This window comes from Melanostigma gelatinosum (genome assembly GCF_949748355.1).
Source record: "Melanostigma gelatinosum genome assembly, chromosome: 12".
Lineage (NCBI taxonomy): Eukaryota > Metazoa > Chordata > Actinopteri > Perciformes > Zoarcidae > Melanostigma > Melanostigma gelatinosum.
The window spans coordinates 6098279-6117934 of record NC_136645.1 but is presented as its reverse complement, the minus strand read 5'-3'; the positions used below and the strand labels follow the sequence as shown (position 1 = coordinate 6117934).

General features: G+C 43.6%; 2 protein-coding genes across 3 annotated transcripts; one reads left to right on the top strand and one right to left on the bottom strand.

The window, feature by feature from the left end:
• The first annotated feature begins 1701 nt into the window (after positions 1-1701).
• cfap36 (cilia and flagella associated protein 36) lies at positions 1702-10162 on the top strand. Of its 2 annotated transcripts, XM_079279628.1 has the most exons (11): positions 1702-2019; positions 2417-2481; positions 2589-2690; positions 4347-4461; positions 4550-4637; positions 5853-6012; positions 6226-6315; positions 7283-7388; positions 7559-7704; positions 8118-8261; positions 9192-10162. In XM_079279628.1, exons 1-11 carry the CDS (start codon positions 1914-1916, stop codon positions 9273-9275), a joined length of 1206 nt encoding a protein of 401 aa, XP_079135754.1. In that variant the 5' UTR covers positions 1702-1913; the 3' UTR covers positions 9276-10162. The 2 variants fall into 2 exon arrangements, with proteins under 2 accessions (XP_079135754.1, XP_079135755.1); XM_079279629.1 differs by lacking the exon at positions 6226-6315.
• A 422-nt stretch (positions 10163-10584) lies between these two features.
• On the bottom strand, positions 10585-19442 carry ppp4r3b (protein phosphatase 4, regulatory subunit 3B). Its single transcript, XM_079280875.1, has 16 exons — positions 19017-19442; positions 18383-18438; positions 17667-17765; positions 16882-17505; positions 16175-16252; positions 15634-15750; positions 15354-15470; positions 14705-14836; positions 14400-14502; positions 14261-14302; positions 13810-13968; positions 13494-13663; positions 13245-13384; positions 13000-13151; positions 12759-12898; positions 10585-12649 (listed from the first exon to the last, which is right to left on the bottom strand). The coding sequence occupies exons 1-16, from the start codon at positions 19156-19158 to the stop codon at positions 12542-12544; spliced, it is 2379 nt and encodes a 792-aa protein (XP_079137001.1). The 5' UTR covers positions 19159-19442; the 3' UTR covers positions 10585-12541.
• Positions 19443-19656: the final 214 nt, after the last annotated feature.

The following is a 19656-nucleotide window of genomic DNA, read 5'->3' as shown; positions in this document are numbered from 1 at the left end:
CTTGCGAAGCACTACGTCGACACACTGTATTGCTTGTAATGTGAGCTGTACTGGAGTCTCAGTACTTTACGCTGCTGTTATTGTCTATGATTGTACCCAAGTCTTTGTGTGTATTACTTGTTTACTGTTTGCCAGTTAGCAGGGACCAGGACTACACTTTTAATCAGCAACGGTTTACAATCTGCTACATGCAAATTATTAAATCCAAGCAAAAACAACATAGGAATGTTTCTGAATTACCGTCTGTCCGTCCATCCAGTGAGATTTAAGAGAATTGAGCAATTGTCACAGTGAAAGATTCTGTTTGCTTGAAGTCAGAAGGGTCGACAGGTTTGCTGTAGCTCAAAGTTGAACAGACTGAAGCACCATTCAATGTAAAACGTTTCAATGTTGCCTACCTTTATTCTATTGAATTGTTTCGGCATGACTGCTGCTTGCATGCCCTGCCTTTATGAAGTGTGCACAGTAGCTATGAGCCTTTCTAGAGATATTAATGAAAGCGTATATACCTTTAAAAAACACAGAAGGAATGTATATTTATTGAATAAACTTGTTAATGCACACGACTGAATTATATGAGCGCTATGTTTTTACTCTTAATAAAAAAAAATACTCTTCGCTGTTTAGTGTCTCTGTGTGTGTGTGTGTGTGTGTGTGTGTGTGTGTGTGTGTGTAGGTGTGTGTGTGTGAGTGTGTGTGTGCGTGTGTGTTTGTGTTTCAGCATAAGTATAAGTGACTTGTGTTTCCTTAACACAAAGGCTGTTAATTAAAGCAGCATGGCTTACCTCAGAAGTAAATGCTTAGTACATCACTGCACAGATGCCTCACGTATCCTGAATGGACAGGCGTCTGGCTCAGCACACTCAGGCTACTACAGGAACATACAGATTTTTTTATATTTTATACCTCTACTCCACTACAGTTCAGAGGTAAATATTGTACTTTAAATTTTTTAGTGCAATTATTCAAAAGCTTTATTTGTTAGTTACTTTACAAATCAAGACAATGCATGAAACATGTGGAGAGTTTATAAAATATGATGCATAGTTTTTTTTCATGCAAAAATGCAACTCCAGCTGCTTTTGGATTATTTGCTGCTTTTGATTTAGATTATTTTAACAATTTGAATCATTATTTATCATATTGAGGTTTTGAAATTGGACAAAACAAGTTGAGGACCAATATTGAAACAAGTACGTTTTGAATTAGTTCTCTTGGGCTTTGGGTAATTGTGATTTTTTTTAACAAACCAATGAATCAATTACTAAATAAAATTAATGAAAATTCTGTCGTAAAAATTGAAAAATGTATAGTTTTAGTGCTATACAAAATAGTAAAATCTACTACAGCTAGCTAACACAGTAATTCATGAGTCCTAACCTACTAATCTAATTATATAATACAGTATATAACAGTATAACAGTCACAAGGGCCATTTTTCTGCATGAGAACTTACTTTTAATACATTTTGGTGCATTTTCTTAATTATGCTGACATACTTTTATATTTTAACATTTTCAATGCAAAATCCATAATTCTAAGTATTACGTTGAAGTACATTTAGTATTTGTCCAGTATGGTGTTAGTACTTTCTGAATACTTACCGTGGCCGCTACTCGTCCGGGCTCGAGCATGAGCTCGTACAGCGTCAGAATGACGTAACGGTTACTTTAGCAACCGATTAGGCGTCACCATCCTGGGCTTGCAAATTCATGAGTGCGCTTTTTTCTCTCCCCGGAGACCGTCCCGTCCCGTCAAGACAGGAGGAAAGAAACCCGCCACTGTGACGATGAAATGGAGACAATCAACTAGATGTCTTTGTCCATCGGTTTGGGTGGTGTAACGTTATATTCGTGGTGTAGCGGTGCTGCTGGTGGTGGTGCTGGTGTTGTTGTTACTCAGCAGCAGCCAACATGGCTGAGGATGACAGCGAGTGGGTCGTAGAGAGCATCGTTGGCTACCTGGGGAGTCCCGAATGGGTCATTCCCGTCACGGACTTCATGGAGAACAAATGCACAGGTAAAAACACGTTTATCTGTATGTCTATTCACAGTAAAGCTTCTTCTGGAAGCGGTGCACCGTTAGCGCAGTGGCTAAGCTAACGCTAACTTGCGACTGCGTTGTTTTTGCTCGCTTTTTTTTTTACCGTAATACGCGTCCTTTTTTGCAAGTTTATCACAACATTGTCCTCGATGTGAAGCCACAAAGGACACAGATAACGCTAGCAAGTCGACACAATGTAGCAAGTCATAAGTCAGTAAAGGTAACTTACAGACCTCGGCTACCAAAAGGGTCACGTATATTACCTTAATGTGTGTAATTTAAGCTACAAAACACACACGTGTTGTCACATGCCTCCTATGGGCCACAGTATCCATGTTGAATTACATGTGGTATTATTTTGGCCTTTTCTTAGTTTTTGATGACGAAGATGAAAACAAGTTGTCATACACAGAGATCCACCAGCAGTATAAGAAGTTGGTGAGTATAGTATTTGGTCCAACTGTCCCATACACATTACTCATTAGTGTCTTTTACATTCGTGACTCATCAAACTGGACTGATGTAAGCTGCTTTGCTTTTGGTAGGTGGAGAAGCTGCTGGGGAATTACATGCAGGAGGTTGGCATGGACGAGCAGCAGTTTCTGGAAGCATGCACCTCTCCGTTTGCCAAGTCCAGAACACTGCAGGTACTGTGAGCTCCCTGCTGGCACACCACTGCCGGCCTGCAAGTTAACCTGGATTGGAGGATCTCGGATAGGATTTGCTTACATAACCCCAGTTATGCTGCTTTTGTAGATGGTGCCAAACAGAGCTAGTCTCCTCCTTCAAGGCAGATGTGTTGATGAATCAGCAAAATTGTGATTGTTTGTGGAGAAACTCAGTTAATGAGTTGATTAAATCAATGAACAAGAAATCAATTAGTAAGAGTGTTTGTTGCATTCGATTTTCTTTGCACGTGGACGGGCCTATTTGTGACATATTTAGATCTGTCAGTTCCAAGCAATTCTTTTATTAATTCTTTGCCTGTATCCTGGTCCATCAGGAATCTCTCATGTTTTCATAACTGTACCAAAAACTTGACTTGGCACACTCCTGTTTGTGCCCTTTTAACATGTGTTCAAATGTTTACTCCCACGGCGCCTGTTAACTCTATAATATTAGTGACAGTTTCAAATGTTCCAGCCTGTCGTTGGATTCTCCTTTGCACTGATCATCAGGTGTAAAGTGGACGTGTCCGATTGGCAGGGACACGGATACGGATTTCCTCGCAGTCCTCAGCAGACATGGATCTCATTAATTACCACTGAGATAAATACAGAGCAGGTCAAACTCTCCTCGAAGAAAGATTAACAGTAGAGTTGTATCTTCAAACAGGATCATGCAGTCACACAAACAGTAGTACGAAGGCCTTATTTTGTGTAGTGTTGCGTTTTTCTTGCTGTTTTAGGCTCTTTTATATGAGAGATTGCTTGCTTCCCCTTTGTGTCCTGGATAGTAAAATCAGCAGAACACAATTTACCTTAATTAGTTGATAGAAAATGCTAGAAAAGTAAAAACAAGGCCCAGACTCAGAATCACTGACTGATGATAATAAGTTCCTTTATTCGATTACTTTTATCTGAGACGGTTTCGCAGCATAACTCAGTTACTTTGTATTGTGTTGCAGTGTCCTTCCTCTTTAGACTTACCTACTGTAGCGGACTGTATCTTCTCTGTGATTAAGTTACTCAGAGACACAGGGTGTACTGTAGGTCTGGGCTTCAGGCTGAAACACTAAGAGAGACTGACAAAGGAAGACGGGAAAGACTGCAGAGAGATGCTGAGCATGGACTGAAAACCTGATGACCCACTTGAGCGAAGAACACTGATCTTGGTTGGTCAGGAAGATTGTCCAAGCATTAGCCGAGATGGGGGGGGGCAGACCTTTGAATACAGGTAGGAAGCTAATGTCACAGATAAGGCATAAGTAGCACTCTGTTTGCAAACAGCTTCATTTGTGTCGGGACTTGGAGTTGAGTGTACACGCTGGACGTACTGTACATCCTGTCCTGAACCACCGAGGACTAACAGAGCAGGAACATCCTCATAGGAACCCTGATATCTCGATCAATACCTTCGTTTCTGTTCTGTGAAATATTCTTAGACCTCGGTAATGTTGACAAAACAGTGTAGCTATGCAACAAGGTTCTTCTGGACAAGTTTGAACATTTGACTAAATTGATCTTTACTTCCAGATTGAGTGTGTTGAGTATATCAGCCACAGCTGCGTCTCTCTACCTGGTACCTTGTGGGCACAGTGACTTTTCATGGTCTTATATGTGGTTGCTGTTTTTGTCGTTCAGTCGGTGTTCCAGACAGTTCTGGCTACAGATGACTTCCAGATATTTCGCTCCCTGATGGTCCAGAAGAACATGGAGCTGCAGCTTCAAGCCCTCAGAGTCATTAAAGAAAGGAACGGTAGGCTGGACCATAACACACACACACACAAACAAACAGGAAAACACTTCTGACATAGCTGCAAGTGATACGCCTGCTCTGTGTGTAGGAGCCCTCCCAGAGTGTCTGACTGATGGTGTGGACGTGATGACAGAGCTGCAGGATCAAGAGATGAAAATCCTGCAGGAAGTTCTCAAGTAAGTCACCTCTCTCTCTCTTCTGCTCTCTGTGTCACTCTCTTGCTATCTTTCTCTCCCTCACACACACACACACACACACACACACACACACACACACACACACACACACACACACACACACACACAACCCTGTGCACATGCAACAACCTACCAAACTCAATAGAACATTTTGGTTTTGTATTTTTAGGCTGAAATATGTAAATGAACCTATTCTGTAAAACGTCTAACAGTTGAGGTCAGTAGATCTGTATTAATTTAATTGTTTTTTACCAATGAATTAATTCAGCCATCGTGTAATTCGATCTGAGTTTTTTCCTCTATTTCCACAAAATACACAACATGGTTTATAGAAAGGCTTTTCTCAGGTGCTGTAAACTGTGTCAGAGCACAGCTGTACAGCAGCCTCACAGCTGTACAGCAGCCTCACTGCTGTACAGCAGCCTCACAGCTGTACAGCAGCCTCACAGCTGGCGGACTGACTTGAACTCATGCTCACTATATTGTGGTTTACAGCACCATTTAAATAAGACGGTTGCAGTTTTAGACTTGATTGACATTCCAACTGTTTTGCTGTGCTGTCAGTATCTCAGCCATCAGTCCTTTTTGGATGCTATAAAATCCTCACAGGGTTTCTGACGACACACAGTCACAGCTGGAATGACTTCAACTCCACTGTCATTCATTCAGTTTTGTTAAACAAACTATTTCAGACAAATTCTGCAATATCGTTTTCAATCTTAAAAAGATCTTGCTGATCTTGAACGGTTTTGTCGACTGTCCTTTTCTTGCTCTGTTACATCTCTCTCTATCTGCACACGTAGTGGCAAACGCTTTGCTGAAGTCTCCTCTAATTCAAATGAAGTTGTTAAATAAACCGAATTGAAGGATCTGTGTGGCACGCTGGTGATGCCTGGCAGCAAGGGAGGGCATATTGTGGTTATCACGTGACGTTGCTGACTTATTCTAGCTTCTAGTCCATTTGTTCCACCTGCCAAAGGTTAAATGTACAATAGAAGCTGCTTAGCTGTAGATTAGCCTCACTCGTACCACACCTGGGCTGCTAAACAGACTCTTAAAACAGTCCACGGGGGCTCTTGAATGCTCTGTATCAGGACCAGTTCAGACAAAAAGCAATTACTTCTGCTTGGGCTAATTTATGCACAGAGAAAAATCAGACAAATTCAAATGTAATATTTCTTTTTTTTCCCTCAGACAGTCAAAAGAGGAGTATGATGAGGAAATGTCCAGGAGGCTGCTTTTAGGCGAAGAGGTTGGCTCCACTTCCAGCAGCTGCTCTGATAAGCCAATAGCAGAAAACAGTGAAGCCCAGAATACCTCCACTGCTCCCAGCCAACAAAGCAGCGCTGCCAAGGTAAGGCATCAAGAGCACCATGAGCCAAGTAAGACCGGCAAGACCTGTAAGACCAGCAGCGTCTCTGTGTTGCCGTTGTTGGACTGTACGTTGTGCAGTACCTGATACTACCAATGCTTAATGGTTACTGCCAACATACTTTTTTTTCCCCCTTAAAGCCCGATCTCGCCTTTTATATAACGTGACACTGTCTCCAATTCATTCCCTGCTCAGACCACAGCTGAGGGGAATGGTGACAGCAGCCGCACTAATGGTCACCACGTCCCACTCGTGAACGGAAACACTGCCACTGAATTTCATCTGGTAACGGAACCATTTTAATCAATGACCTGATAATAAATACAACACAGTTTACTGGCCCGTCTAAGGATGCATTAATACCATTTTACAAGTAAAACTCAATGTATGTGAATTGGGTTTTGAATATTCTGATACCGAAATGTACTGCATGGTACACAAGTATTGGCATAATATTCAAAAGTATCAGTGCATCCCGAGGCCAGGTAGTAGTCTTCTGTTTCACAGCATGCGTAGTAGTTCGGTCATGTAGAAGCTTTGTAGTTTTAATGAGGTCGCTTGCGTAGTATCAATAGATTCAAATATTTACTGACTGCAGGGAGACTGGGGAAGTGCTTCTTGCACTTTACACACCATTGAACATTGTAGATATTTAGAGCCCATGTTAATGCACATCCTGAGTCTTTCACCGGTCGGGATCGTTCCCTGACCAGTTTGATGAGGTACTACCAAAATAAGAGAAAGAGAATCAGGTCAATTGGAAAATGTGGCTTGTGTTTTTTTTTCCAGAATCCACCAATGTTTACAGTAACACACACTAGTGCCTACAAGTCTACAATCTGAGGACTACATGTGGTTGTAGCAGCATTAGCACGTCGCAATAGTGGGCTGATTTTGATGTAGCGTTTGTGTCATCTGTCCAACATGTTAAAGGGACAGTTCATCCCCAAATCAAAAATACATATGTTTCCTTTTACCTGTCGCGCTATTTATCGATCTAGATGGTTTTGGTTTCGAGTTTTGGAGAAAAAAACGACATTTAACAAAAGTTAACTGCTCACATCAAGTCTTCAGATTATCACGAGTAACTGGGTCAGGATTTCTGGAAAGAGACTTTGCTGTTGAGTTTATTTCAAGTGTATTTTTTGGAGCTTAGAGCATCCCACGGATGATATCTCCAAAGCTTTGCAACTCACTACAGGTAAGAGGAAACATGACTTTCCCTTTAATGCGTGCGTGTCCTTTCCTCCAGGTCAACGGCAAATGTGTCACCAAAGAAGAGAGCAAGACGGATGCCCCAGTGGGAGGAGCTAGGAAAAGTGCAGCTAAGCGCAGCTCCACGTCTAAACCCACACCAGGTATTTCAGAAGAGCTTCAAACTCTTCTCCACCAACTCTGAACTGCTCTTCTCTTTGTCTTATTAAAACTCATTGAGCTGGTTCACTGCTTTTCTTTTCCTTTCACAACCAACCTGAGAACGCTGCGAGTTATCAAACTGATTTCAACATGTGTGTGTGTGTGTGTGCAGATTGTGGCAGTAATGGTGTGGAGTCCAGAGTCCTTCCAGCAGTGAGAGCTCCAGTAAAGTCTGGTGAAGCCCCCGTCAGCCAGGCTGCAGCCGAGGCGTGTCTGGAGGAGGCGCACAGGGAGGCTGGCTTCTCCAAGCCATATACTGTGAGTCTGTCCTCTTGCTTCTGTAAGCACAGTTCTTTTGCAGTCAAATTAGAGGTCGAGAACTGCTTTGGTCTACAGGAAGCGCCCAGCACAAAATGGAAGTTCCTCTGAGTAGCTTTAATCTGGAGAGTACAAGAATCTGGGAGTTTTAACAGCTGAGATCACTTCAGTGCATAACAAACGTATCCAGTACAACTCAATGTAAAATGGCACTAGAATGATTTAACTTATAACTTTGATAAACATACCTGTTTGTTGTTTATCTTTTGCTCTTTAGTGCCTCAATATCCCAAATTCCTTCATTTTTAGCAATTTAAAATAGTTGGAAAACAGTTAAATGGGCACAAACCTTCATCGTGTTTGTGTTGTACCGGTTCTCCTCCCGTTTCACCTCCTTCTCCTCTTCCCTGCAGGAGTTAACAGCGTCTCAGCAGGAGCAGCTCCAGGAGAGGGCGGCATATCTGCGTCAACAGCGAGACAAACTGTACGCGCTGAAAAAAGAGCAGCAGAAAACCAAGCAGGTGACCCCGCCGGAGGAGACCATCACCGCCGTCCCAGTAAGTCCCGCCTCTTCCTGTGTCCCCCTTTAAACCTCTCCCTTCACAAAAAGGTCTGACAGCACAACATGGCTGATGATGTTTAGTATTTATTTCCTCATATTGTCCTATTAGAGTTATTTGGAGAAGTTGTAAATACAGACTACAGATCATTTCAGGGTAACGCTGGCTGTGCGTTGTGTCTCTCGGTAATCACGGTAAGAAGTTGTGACAGGGTTTTATCATTTAGACTTTTTACATTCTTTTCAGTTTGGTAAAAAAAAATTCATCTTTTACACCCAAAACTACATTCTTAATTTCACCTGCTTTTCTTTAACCCACGTTTTTCCTCCTGGTTTTTCTTTCTTTTCCTTCACAACCATCCCGTCGACTCATTTGTCGGCTTGTTGATCTTCGTTTCTTTCTGCCTGTTTCTGACCTGACCTGGCTTGTCAGGAGGCGGTGGGGCGGTCCCAGAGGAATGGGGCCTGTACCCCTCCTCCTCCTCCTCTTCCTCCTGCTCCTCCAGCACAACACTCCGCTAACTCCACCAAACAGAAGGTGATCCATCAACTGTCTCTGTCGTGCTCTGTCACAACCCCCCCCCCCCCCCCGAGAACAGAAAAGGAACAGACCGCAGTCTTTTACTAAAGAGAAGGTCTCATTTACATGCTGGATCGGGAAATCACACCCACTGACCAGCTACTTGTATGGTTTTGAACTGAAAGCTAGCATTTTAAATCATCAGCACATCCTCTTTAGAGCTATAAAGCTTTATAAACAACATTGACAATGTGTCGCATTGCCATATTTCCAATAGCAGCTGCTTTTGTTTAGTTCTATAGCTAATCGTGTATACCTGGTGGTATTCCCCACTGCTTTTTCATTCCCTCAACACTTTGTCTTAAGCCACTGGCGGTGATTATTATTTCTGTCCGATTCTTCTTGCAGGAGATATCTGTTGAGGAGAAGAAGAAGCTACAGAAGAGAAAACATCTGGCTGACAAGCTGAAAGAGGAAGTGATCAAGAAATAACTGCAATATTCCAAATGATATCCCCCGTTTACTCCGTTAATCACGCACGGCTTCCTTCACACTGCCTCCTTCAGCCAGATCATTCACTTTGGGTAACACAGATCGTAAAAGAGTTATTTTCATCGCCATCTTCACGGGAAGAAGGTACATCTGCGTTTATTTTTGTGGATGTACCAGTATGTGACAGTCTCCACTCGTATGAGCACACACACACAAGTATTCGGGCATGTCTGACTGAGAAGGTGCAGAAAACACAAAGACCAGCCAGGCAATATGCAGCCAGTGTTACTAGAGTGGAGTGGGGAACCCAGATGGCTTTTACTTCACATCACGAGACACACCTGTGTCCAAAGCGCTCCGTATTTGCCACTGCTAGCACTACATTTACTGTACCGTCATTTAGTCTGCGTCCAAATTCTAAATGCAGAATGTATGGACTATATAGTGGCCTCAAAAAAAACAATCCCACATTGGAATGAAAACTGTGTTCGCTGCATGTACACTACTTGATAAAGATCTGATAATGCAGCGCTTCACTTTTGATAGTATCGATGTTTATTATGCAACACTGCACTGATTCATGACTAGTTCCTCTGCTCATCACAGTAAACCAGTGACTAAAGGAGTGATTTTGAACACATCTGTGCTCGTTTCTCTGTAGAAAACAGAAAAAGTCACACGTGGTGAAAGAGTAACTCGACATATCAGTTATTAATGCTGGTGGAAGAGTTCTACGTTCAGGTGAGGGTAACATTAGCGAGTCTTGTCGTGAGCGTCAGCTGGTCCACCATGAAGCTGATCACACTGTAGCAGCTCATCCTCATCAAAGATGAACACACGTGTGATCGTGAAGGGGCCACGGCAGCTTTCTACAAGGAACGCAGTATTTCACGTACGCTGTTTAATAAATCATTTTATAGAAACAAGCTCGACCTCAGACTGTGTGTGTGTGTGTGTAAAATCTACAGCCATCTTTTAGGTACCTGGTCTCAGACCGATCCTCTGGTTTAGTCTGGATCGAGTGCTTTGGTGTTACGCAGAGAGGGATTCATCACCAAGTGTTCTCGTTTGTATTTAGAACATTTTCATTCAACATGAATCACTTTCCTGGTACAAAAACATGTCGAGTCTTTGCTGTAAAATGTGTACAAATTGTATTCCACTCAGTAATATCTAAACTTGCTTTTGGTGCGTTTTGATCAAATACAGCCATCTGGACTCAAAAGGAATAATTCAGAAACAATTAGATTATTTTGTTGCTCTTGTTGCCAAATCAGTAAATTATGAAAACAAAAGCCAGATTTACAAGTTCAATGTCAGGGTCACATTTAATTTCAAAACGTATCAAATAAATTCATACAAATGTTAAGAATGGATAGTGGTAGTAAATGCACTTGGTACAAATTCATCAAGGGGAGAGAGCGAGGGCAAAACCAGTGAAATTGTTGGGTGACGCCGACAGACAATCCGCTGCTCGTGTACGACTGAACTCCTGAAAAGCACATTATTGGCAATAATATTTTTACACGTGCTCCTACGCAGCGGCTCATGACTCAGAGGTTCTGGACAGACGTCTGTGAGTTCCGATTCCCTTCGGCCTCTGTGCTTGTGGTGCGACGCTACAACATGAGAAATGTTTCAACCCAACAACAAACCGTCTCCTCTGCCATCATCAAACCGGTGTGTTGTCAGAAATACTCAACTTAAGCAACAATTTGACTCGAAAAACTGCATCAACTCTGGGGTTAAATCATCTTTTCATAACTAGGGAGAATAAACAGCTCATCCAATCATAGAATATGAACTAAACTTTGAGAAAAAATGTAAAAGAAAGATATTCCTTCAACGTATTTTTGATCTGGAGAGTTGTTTTTATGCTTCAACAGGCGTTTAACATTCTGGCGCCTTGGTGTTTCACCACTAGCAGCGTTACAGCGCTCACACGTGGGGGTAACTCTGAACCTAGTCTAGTCTGAAGGGGGCGGAGTCTCAAACCTTCTGAAAACAAGAGTGTGCCCTAAATCTACTTAAAACAAAAGGGTGTGCATCATATGGAGGCCACTAAAATACAAAACTCCAGACATCCTCGAAATGTTGGCTGCAAAAATGACTTTACTGCAGTTTTAATACGTTATTTTTTAAAACCAGCATTTTACATTGACTCAAATGAACTGGACTGAAAGGGTGAACAGGGACCCCCACCTTTTGTGCAACAACAACAAAAATACACAGGTAGGTAGGTATCCTCTCTCCCCTTTGAAAATCAGATCAGGGAAAAATGATTAAAAAAAAAAAACATCTGTACAGTACTTTTTAACAAAGTCATGAACTACAGGATTTCTGGCATACGCAGTCCTGTGTGTGAGATGCCGTGTGTGTGTGCGCGCCTTGGCCATATTGGCGCCATGGCTTCTGTAGGTTTGAGTCCTGCTCCTCTGGATCTAAGCCTCTGCTGAGTTTTTTTTCGTCCTGGTACATTTGTGATCTCCCTCGTCTCTTCGACATTTCATTTAATTCTTCTATGTCGCCTAGATCCCCTCTACCTCCCCCCCCGACAAACGTGATCAGTTCTGTGACAGGGTGGCCCTCGCTGCTGCAGCCAGTCAAGCTTCCTATAACTATGGCTGCACTGCTAGCCTGACTGAGCGGCTGGTTGTGTTCTGGTTTCCTCTGTCTCTGGAGCTCATTGGTTTGGGGTTGAGAAGGATGGGAGGGAGAGTTCAAATGAGGACACGCGAGGGTTCCTGTGGGGGGGGGGGGGGTGGGGCTGTCGTACCGCAGCTTCCTTGCTGCTGTTGCTATAGCATCAGAGCAGTCGGGGAACTGCCTTGGCAACGCTACGTCCACCGAAGCCTCTCTGGTCGGTACGTAGGAGGAGGAAGTTGTTTCGGGAGGTCAGAGCCGGGAGAGCAGGAGAGTGGAAGACGAGGGGTGAGTTTGCAAAGACTCCATGTGTTTCCCCCTCAGGAGGAAGAAAGGGGGATTTTGGGATCTTCTAGATGAGGCCGTTATAAAAAAAGGAGGTAAAATCAACAGGCTGAAGGAACAGACTGATTTGTCTCTTTCTCCGTCTCCTTCCACTGAGGGAGAAAAGAGCAGCAGAGATCGGGAGGGACTGGGTGAGGTGGGAGCTTGTCTTCTCCCGCCTCCTCAGCGAGACTGACAGGTGGCACAGGCAGGCCGCGGACCAATGAGACGACCAGAGGAGGGAGGAATGGGAGGGACTCAGTGTCCGTCCACTACGACCAAACAGAGGATAATTAGCCTTAAGAGCTCAGGCGGGGCCGCTTCCTCGGAGATTGCTCTACCTCCTCCTCTTCTTCTTCCTCTTCGTCCTCATCATCGGGGTAGTCCACCAAACCGACCAGAGCCGTCTAGGAGGAGAAACAGGAAGAGGCGCAACGCAGTGAGAAAAATGGCCACATAGGAAGCAACAAGCAAGGCAAAGATGATGTCCTTCTGAGTGTAACAGCTTATCATTACCTTCACTACTGGTGTGGCAGGAAGTGCAACTGTTTTGACGGAGGAAGTTGAACTGTTGTTTGGAGTGAGGGCTGGTGAGGCAGGTGGGATCACGGCAGCTTTCCCGTTATTGTTGGCACCATTCGCTCCGTTGGCAGCTCCTGCAGTGACACAGATTGTAAATATCAAACTTGAAAAGTGCTGCAAACTGTTTGCATTCTGGAGGGGAAGCTGTACGTGCAGCAACACCGGAGCAGCTCACCTTTTTTGGCTTCCATGTACTTGCCGTAGCTGTCAGAGAAGTCATCCTCCATTCGGCTCTTCTCCACGGCCTCTCCGTCGTCATCGTCGTCGTCGTCGTCATTGAACCACAACTCCTCATCCTCGTCCATCGACCGTGCATCTCTGCGATATCTAGAGACAAAGGTGATCAGAATTAGCTTCCTTCATGTCTTCGTAACTCTAAGACAACCACTGCTGACCTTTATGTCCCATCAGCCCTCTGACCTGCTGAGTCTCTGACTCTGCCGGTCTTTCTCCTGCTCGTACCGGCCTTTCAGGCCCTTGAACGTCTGGACGTACTGGATGGATTCAAGTGCTTTGTAGAAGTTATCCACAATGTGAGCTATGAGAGACTTAACGTCCTCCTGGAGAGAGAAGACAAATGGTGGAACATCACAACCAACACACTTTTGAGTGCTACGTTCACGCACCCAACACATCTCATTAAGGTGCATGTGTTGTGCGTCTACACACCACTTTGATGAACTCAAAGAGCTCTATGATGGCTGAGTTGAGGAGGTTGTATCGGGTGCCGTTGTCCAGCAGGGCGTTAATGACGGGCTCAAACAAGTTCCCTTTGATGATGTAGCGGTTGTAGTACTCGTCCTTCAGACCAATGATCCTGCGCATGAAACGCAGGGCACCTTGGACAAAAACAGACAAGGTTCAATAGTGTGAGATGTATAAAGCAGACCCACAGCTCAGATGCGGTTAACCCACGACTGTACACTTAGAAGTTGATTCATAAAGTTGGACAACTGAGAAGGAAAGAAATGGCATGTGAACTTACAGAGAGCCAGGAAGGTGTGCTTTGAGTTCATGAGCACCAACACTCTCCTGAGCAGGTCTTTGTTCATAATGTAGGTCTTGATGTGATACGTGTGATGCTCCACACAGAAGGTCAGGAGCTCCAGGATCAGTGCCAGCAGCTGAGCTGTCTGGAAGTTGTCTACACAAAATAAACAAAAACAAAGCAAATGAGCAACGCAACATTTCCACAAATTCACATTAAGCTGTAGACGATGCAATTATATTGGGAAAGTACTTCAACATTACAGCGACTTCATCATTTAAGCCATTATGAAGAAGTACATGGTAATTGTATCCCTTTGTGGTGGGTGGAGGTGGAAGTAAAGAGAGACTAAAACAGAATTCAAATGTTACTGTAACTATGTGCCAATACCGACAATCCCCAGTCAAGGTTTTTGACGGGCTGATGGTTGACGTTGAGTAACACTCACCTGGACAGACGGCGTTGATCTTAGCTGATCCCTCCTGCAGATCTGAAAGGCCGTGACACAGAATAAATCAGTCAACTTCTCCGTTTACCTTGCAGTCTGAAACACTCTGGTTTATGTGAGGTCTCTGTCCCCAGCTCACCTTTTGAGTTTTTGTCATGTGCCGTGTTGGCCAGCAGAGGAGCAGTCAGGACATGCATGCAGTACTTGTAGAAGAAACTCAGAAACTCTGTCTTCTCGGTTTTCTGTAAAATAACAAGACTTCATGAAAGCTGTTGATGTTTTAATGTTGGACCAAACCAACAGGGGTTTGAAATGTACCAGTGTGTCTGGGGGCAAAGCGATTATGGGAAATATGATGTAAAATATGACCCTGGCCATCAATACGTGGTTATACTGCACGCCACCATTAAAACCGTTGTGTGTGTGTGTGTTGGGTCTGCTTACATTGGTGGAAGCTAACATGTTCTCGGGGTCGATGAGCGTCCTGAGCAGACCCATCAGCTGCACAGCTCCTCCTAACTCTGGGTCAGAGTCACAGATCATCTGCTTGATCACAACATTTATCAGCAGAACATCCTGCAAACAAAAGAAAAACACACAGTAGAAGACACAGTTAAAATGATGCAGTCGGTCTGATGGCGTCGAAGGATTAAAAGAGAAATTCAACGAAGATTTAGCACGATACAGTATGCAACCCGTACACTACTAGAAGATAATTTATTATAAAGAAAGATTATGGATTCCGTGAATTATACAGGCTCCACTTCTATGCGAACAAGTGGAAGAAAAACAAAAGAGGGTTTAATCGAACTAGTAGATCAAATGCAGACAAAGCATAGTTTTTTCTTTGCCTCTTGTCTGCTGCTCTAAGGGCTTGTAAGGCTTCACGTGCACAGTCGGGCTTTTTTTGCCATGTGCAAGTATTTTTGCACATAAATTGTATGTAAAATTGCTGCAGCAGAGCTATAAATAATGTATGAGAGAAATACTGTAAACGGTATATTTGTACATCATTTAAATACAATATTTCATACAAATATCAATCAACTTGGGGACAGTACATCAACGCTGTGCTACATGAAACTGGGCTTACGTCGTCTGTCTGCTGCGGTTCCTGCATGACGAACTCTCTGACCATGGAGGGGCTGAATTCCACCAGGTAAGAGAAGATGTCCGTAGCTGCTGCCCTCACCTGCAGGTCGTCCATTCCCTGCACAGGAGGAAAATAGGAGTTGAAGACCAGAACAAAGAGAATTCTACACAATAAAATGTTTCCCCAGTTGGATTATTCGTAAGCAAAAGACAAAAATGGTGTGTGATAAACCGAGGAACTGTTTTATTAACAACAAATTCATGTAACGGGCAGAACATACCATGACTATTTCAAGTGCAGGTAAAATGCCGAGATTTGCCAGAGTTTTGAAAAAAGCGTCCCTGTTTTGTGGCTGCAACGTTTGTGAAAAAGCACAGAATTCCTTGACAAAGTTCACCTGAAATTTACAGAAAAAAAAAGATGCAACGTTTGATCAGACAGATTAAAAGCAAACGGTTAAAGGTCAGTGACAAAAATACTTTTCCCAAGCATTGTTTCATGTGTAGAGCAGTGAGAGAATTTATTTTTAGTCTCAAACACAGAGACACAAAGCGTTTCAAAAGAATAAAGGACAACTGCATGAACAGAATCAATTATTTCCTAGTTCCCTCTCAGTGACAGTCTGCACTGTTGAATGAATAATGTTGCCAAAGCGGTTATAGCCAATGGACAGAGGTAATTGACATCAAAAGCAGTGCGGAAAACCGGGCAGTAAATATTTAACCCGTGCAAAAGAATTAGCAGCGCAGAATGAATCATTTCCACACAAAAACACAGTATCACAACATCTAGCCTGGAGATGTAACAACTGTTTGACTCACAAGCTCTCTCCTTTTACTGTCTTCTGTGGCTTCGTCTGTGAGCTGTGCGAAGACCTCCGTTAGGAACTTCTCGTCCTCCTTTGGCACACGGAAAAAAAAAAGGGTTAAGAAATCAAGCTACTGAAGAAATAAAAGGCGTAAAATCCAAAAATAAACAGAAAGGGGAATACACAACTTAATCCTGGACACTTTTTATTCAACTTTAGCATCAACTAGAATCAAAAACACTGAGGGAACCCATGATTCTTAAAGACAGCCGCTTCAGCCATCATGAGCCCTAAAATACAATCATAGGATGTAGAAAACGTGAATATGAAATGGTTGGACTGTACGTTACTGTTTGTATCATGAATAGGATTGTGTGGTACAAATTATCATCAATTATCACCTGACCCGCATAAAGAAATCCACTTACAAGCAGTACAATAGATCTTTCAAACACCTTTCAAAAATATTTTTATTATTGTATATTTTAATAGTTCAACTGTCACAAGACAAAACTCGATGCACACACGCATGAGCTTTTGTCGCTTACACAATTTTCAGTCACTGGCAACTGATTATAGATTTAGGAAAATACTGCAGATCCAGAAATGTTCACCTGTAAGCTGTTCGACAGCAAATGGAAAGCTGGTACAGAAAAGACAACGGCTTGTTGATAAATGTGCCTTCAAGAAAAATACATGTTACCTGGTTTGGACCCTTACCTGCAACATACTGACAATCTCCACCTTGTTGAAGAAGATGAAGGAGGTGAGTGTGGACAGGAAGTTCTCCTCAAAAACAGATGGCGTGGGCAGGATGATGTCCTGGATGTACTGCACCCGGTAGGTTTGGTGGATCTTCTGCCGCAGCTCAGAGTCCGTGATAGGGATCACCTCCTTAAACTTAGCCGTCTTGGTCAAGAATTCCCGGTGCCGTTTAGGCTGAACCAGCGCTGGGTCATACTCGAGGCAGCCCACCACATCCATGATATAGTCATCAGAGAACATCACCTCAAAGAGGGCCGCTTTGTTGAGGAACAAGACGCCACGGACAATCTCATAGAGGTGATGTAGGCCTTCCCTGTTGTCCAGGTCCTCGCATACTCTGAAGAGACCCAGGAGTTTCTTGATGTAGCCCTCGCTCATAAGGGCCAGGGCCAGTTTTTCCCTCCGGATGGGCGAAGACAGGACAGAGGTAACCAGATCAGCGATCTCCTCCAGTCGGCTTAGCTCACAAGGAGGGAGCTCCACCAGGTGGCTCGTCTCCGGAATCTCCTCGAAGCGCTCCTCTTCCGACTCATCGATGGGGTCCTGGGTGATGTCCAGGGCCGGGTCCTTGCCTTGAACCTGGGAAATAAATAGTTGGTAGATATGAAGTCAGGAATTAAACTAGAAGTATTAATGTACTGCCTCTTGCGGTAGTGTCAATAGAACTCAGCAAACCAGCACCACTGCTGTTTGTGTACCCTCCAGTAAACAAAAAATTCACAAAACTGGATTTACTTTACCTGGCAAATCTTCTCCCATATCTCATCGCAGCCCGCCTTTTCCTGGAAACTTAGGGCAAGGTCATAATTATCTGCTTCCGACCAGACAATCAGTGTGTCCTGGTAGGAGGAAATAGACACTTCAAACTGTATACAAAGAAATGCTTATCGTATTTACAGGACACACTCAAACACAGTTGCATGCGCTCTCTCTCTCACACACACACACACACACACACACACACACACACACACACACACACACACACACACACACACACACACACACACACACACACACACACACACACACACACACACACACACACACACACAGCATTATCAAAACAAGCCTCAAGAAGAGTACGACGTCACATATTACCAACACACACAAGCTCTTTCAAGCCTTTGATGTCCTTTAAAAATGAATAGTGGTTACTTTGCCTACAGTCAGATCTATTATCTCAAACCAGGTGGCATGTGTGTTACAAATGTATCTTGTTGTGCCGATTGTTAAAATGGTGAAAAACAAAGTTCACTGGTATTGTGAAGAGGTTTACACTTGGACCAGACATTGCATTACCATTGTCTGCACTGCATCTGTGTAGCAGCACTTGTCAAGCAATAGGCCTCAATGTTGAAATGATTACATTTTCCCACTCTAATTTAGGAAATACTGGAGGTTTGCACGGGCATGTCTTCTGTAGCGGATCCGGGCTCAGGTTATCTATTCTTACCTGTTGTTTCTGATATGCAGTATTCGGGCTTATCTTCGACTCCAATAGTAGAGATCCTAAAAACACAAAGACTTGGGTAACTTTTTCATCTCCGAGCTATAGAGGCAATGCTCACAACAAAGTGGCCACATAGCTAACGTAAAGGTTAGAGAGAACGTAAAGAGAGCATGTAAGTAGACAATGTGAAACGATGAAGAAAACAATGTTGCACAAATACTACGTTACAACTAACAGCTGGGATTAATATCGCTAAATCAGCCTTTTCACTGTTCATTTTTTGGGATGATCTTTGCGTGGACAGTGGTTTACTAACCCGAGTAATAAGAAGTTTGTACATTTAAGACAATACTTTGAAGGCCCCCCATGCTACTGAGATCGCCTGCTATACCAACGAGCTTGCTAGCACCAGCTATTCAGTAAATGTTAGCATTTTATCTAAAGGCAATTATACTACTGGTTGTTCTGACGGGTAGGAAACACCGGCTTCAAAGAGCTAACTCAAAGAAACAATTCCCAATAAGATAACCAAAGTACACATAGTGGCCAATTGTATTCTGTCCGAACAACCATAAGTTCGCGTGCTAACGCTAAGCTAACTGTAGCATCAATGCGGCTGTGCTAACTGTGAACTCACCGTCTGATTCTGCTCGAACTAATAACGATATTCCCTTCAGACGTTCAACAAACGTAGACGAGACGTGTCCGGTGCCCCGATCGTCCCACTGCCGGTCTTCATTCAGCGTGTACACTTTCACCCGCCGCCGAGTGTCCGACATGGTTAACCGAGCCGGAGCTAGCAGGCTAGCTAACAAGCTAATCACCTCACACCACGTCTGGTGGTTTCCTAGCCTCGACCTGTTAACTTTGTTTCCACCCGCATGTTATATAAAAACATGCACGTCTACAGTAAAGTTTAACAATAGCCGTGGAATGTATCGGTAGCCGATTCATAAACACATTACGTTCACGAGGTGAAACAGCTCGACAGGAGGGCCCTGTTATCAACCGGTAAAATTCACAAGAGAGAACACAACAACTCTTAACGGCCTTCTTTGCTAACGTCCACAGACCGCCATCTTGTAATCCGATCTTGTGTTCTTTTTCTTCTTCGACGTCAATCAAGCGCTAACTGCCGCGGGGTCTCCTCCTCCGAGCGACGTCATCCAATGGCGAAACCGCAGCGCGAGGAGTCTAACGCGCCCCCTACAGGCAAGAAAAGTCATAGCAGCAGCAGATGACTATGTAAGGTAGACAGATGCCACAGAAAGCTACAA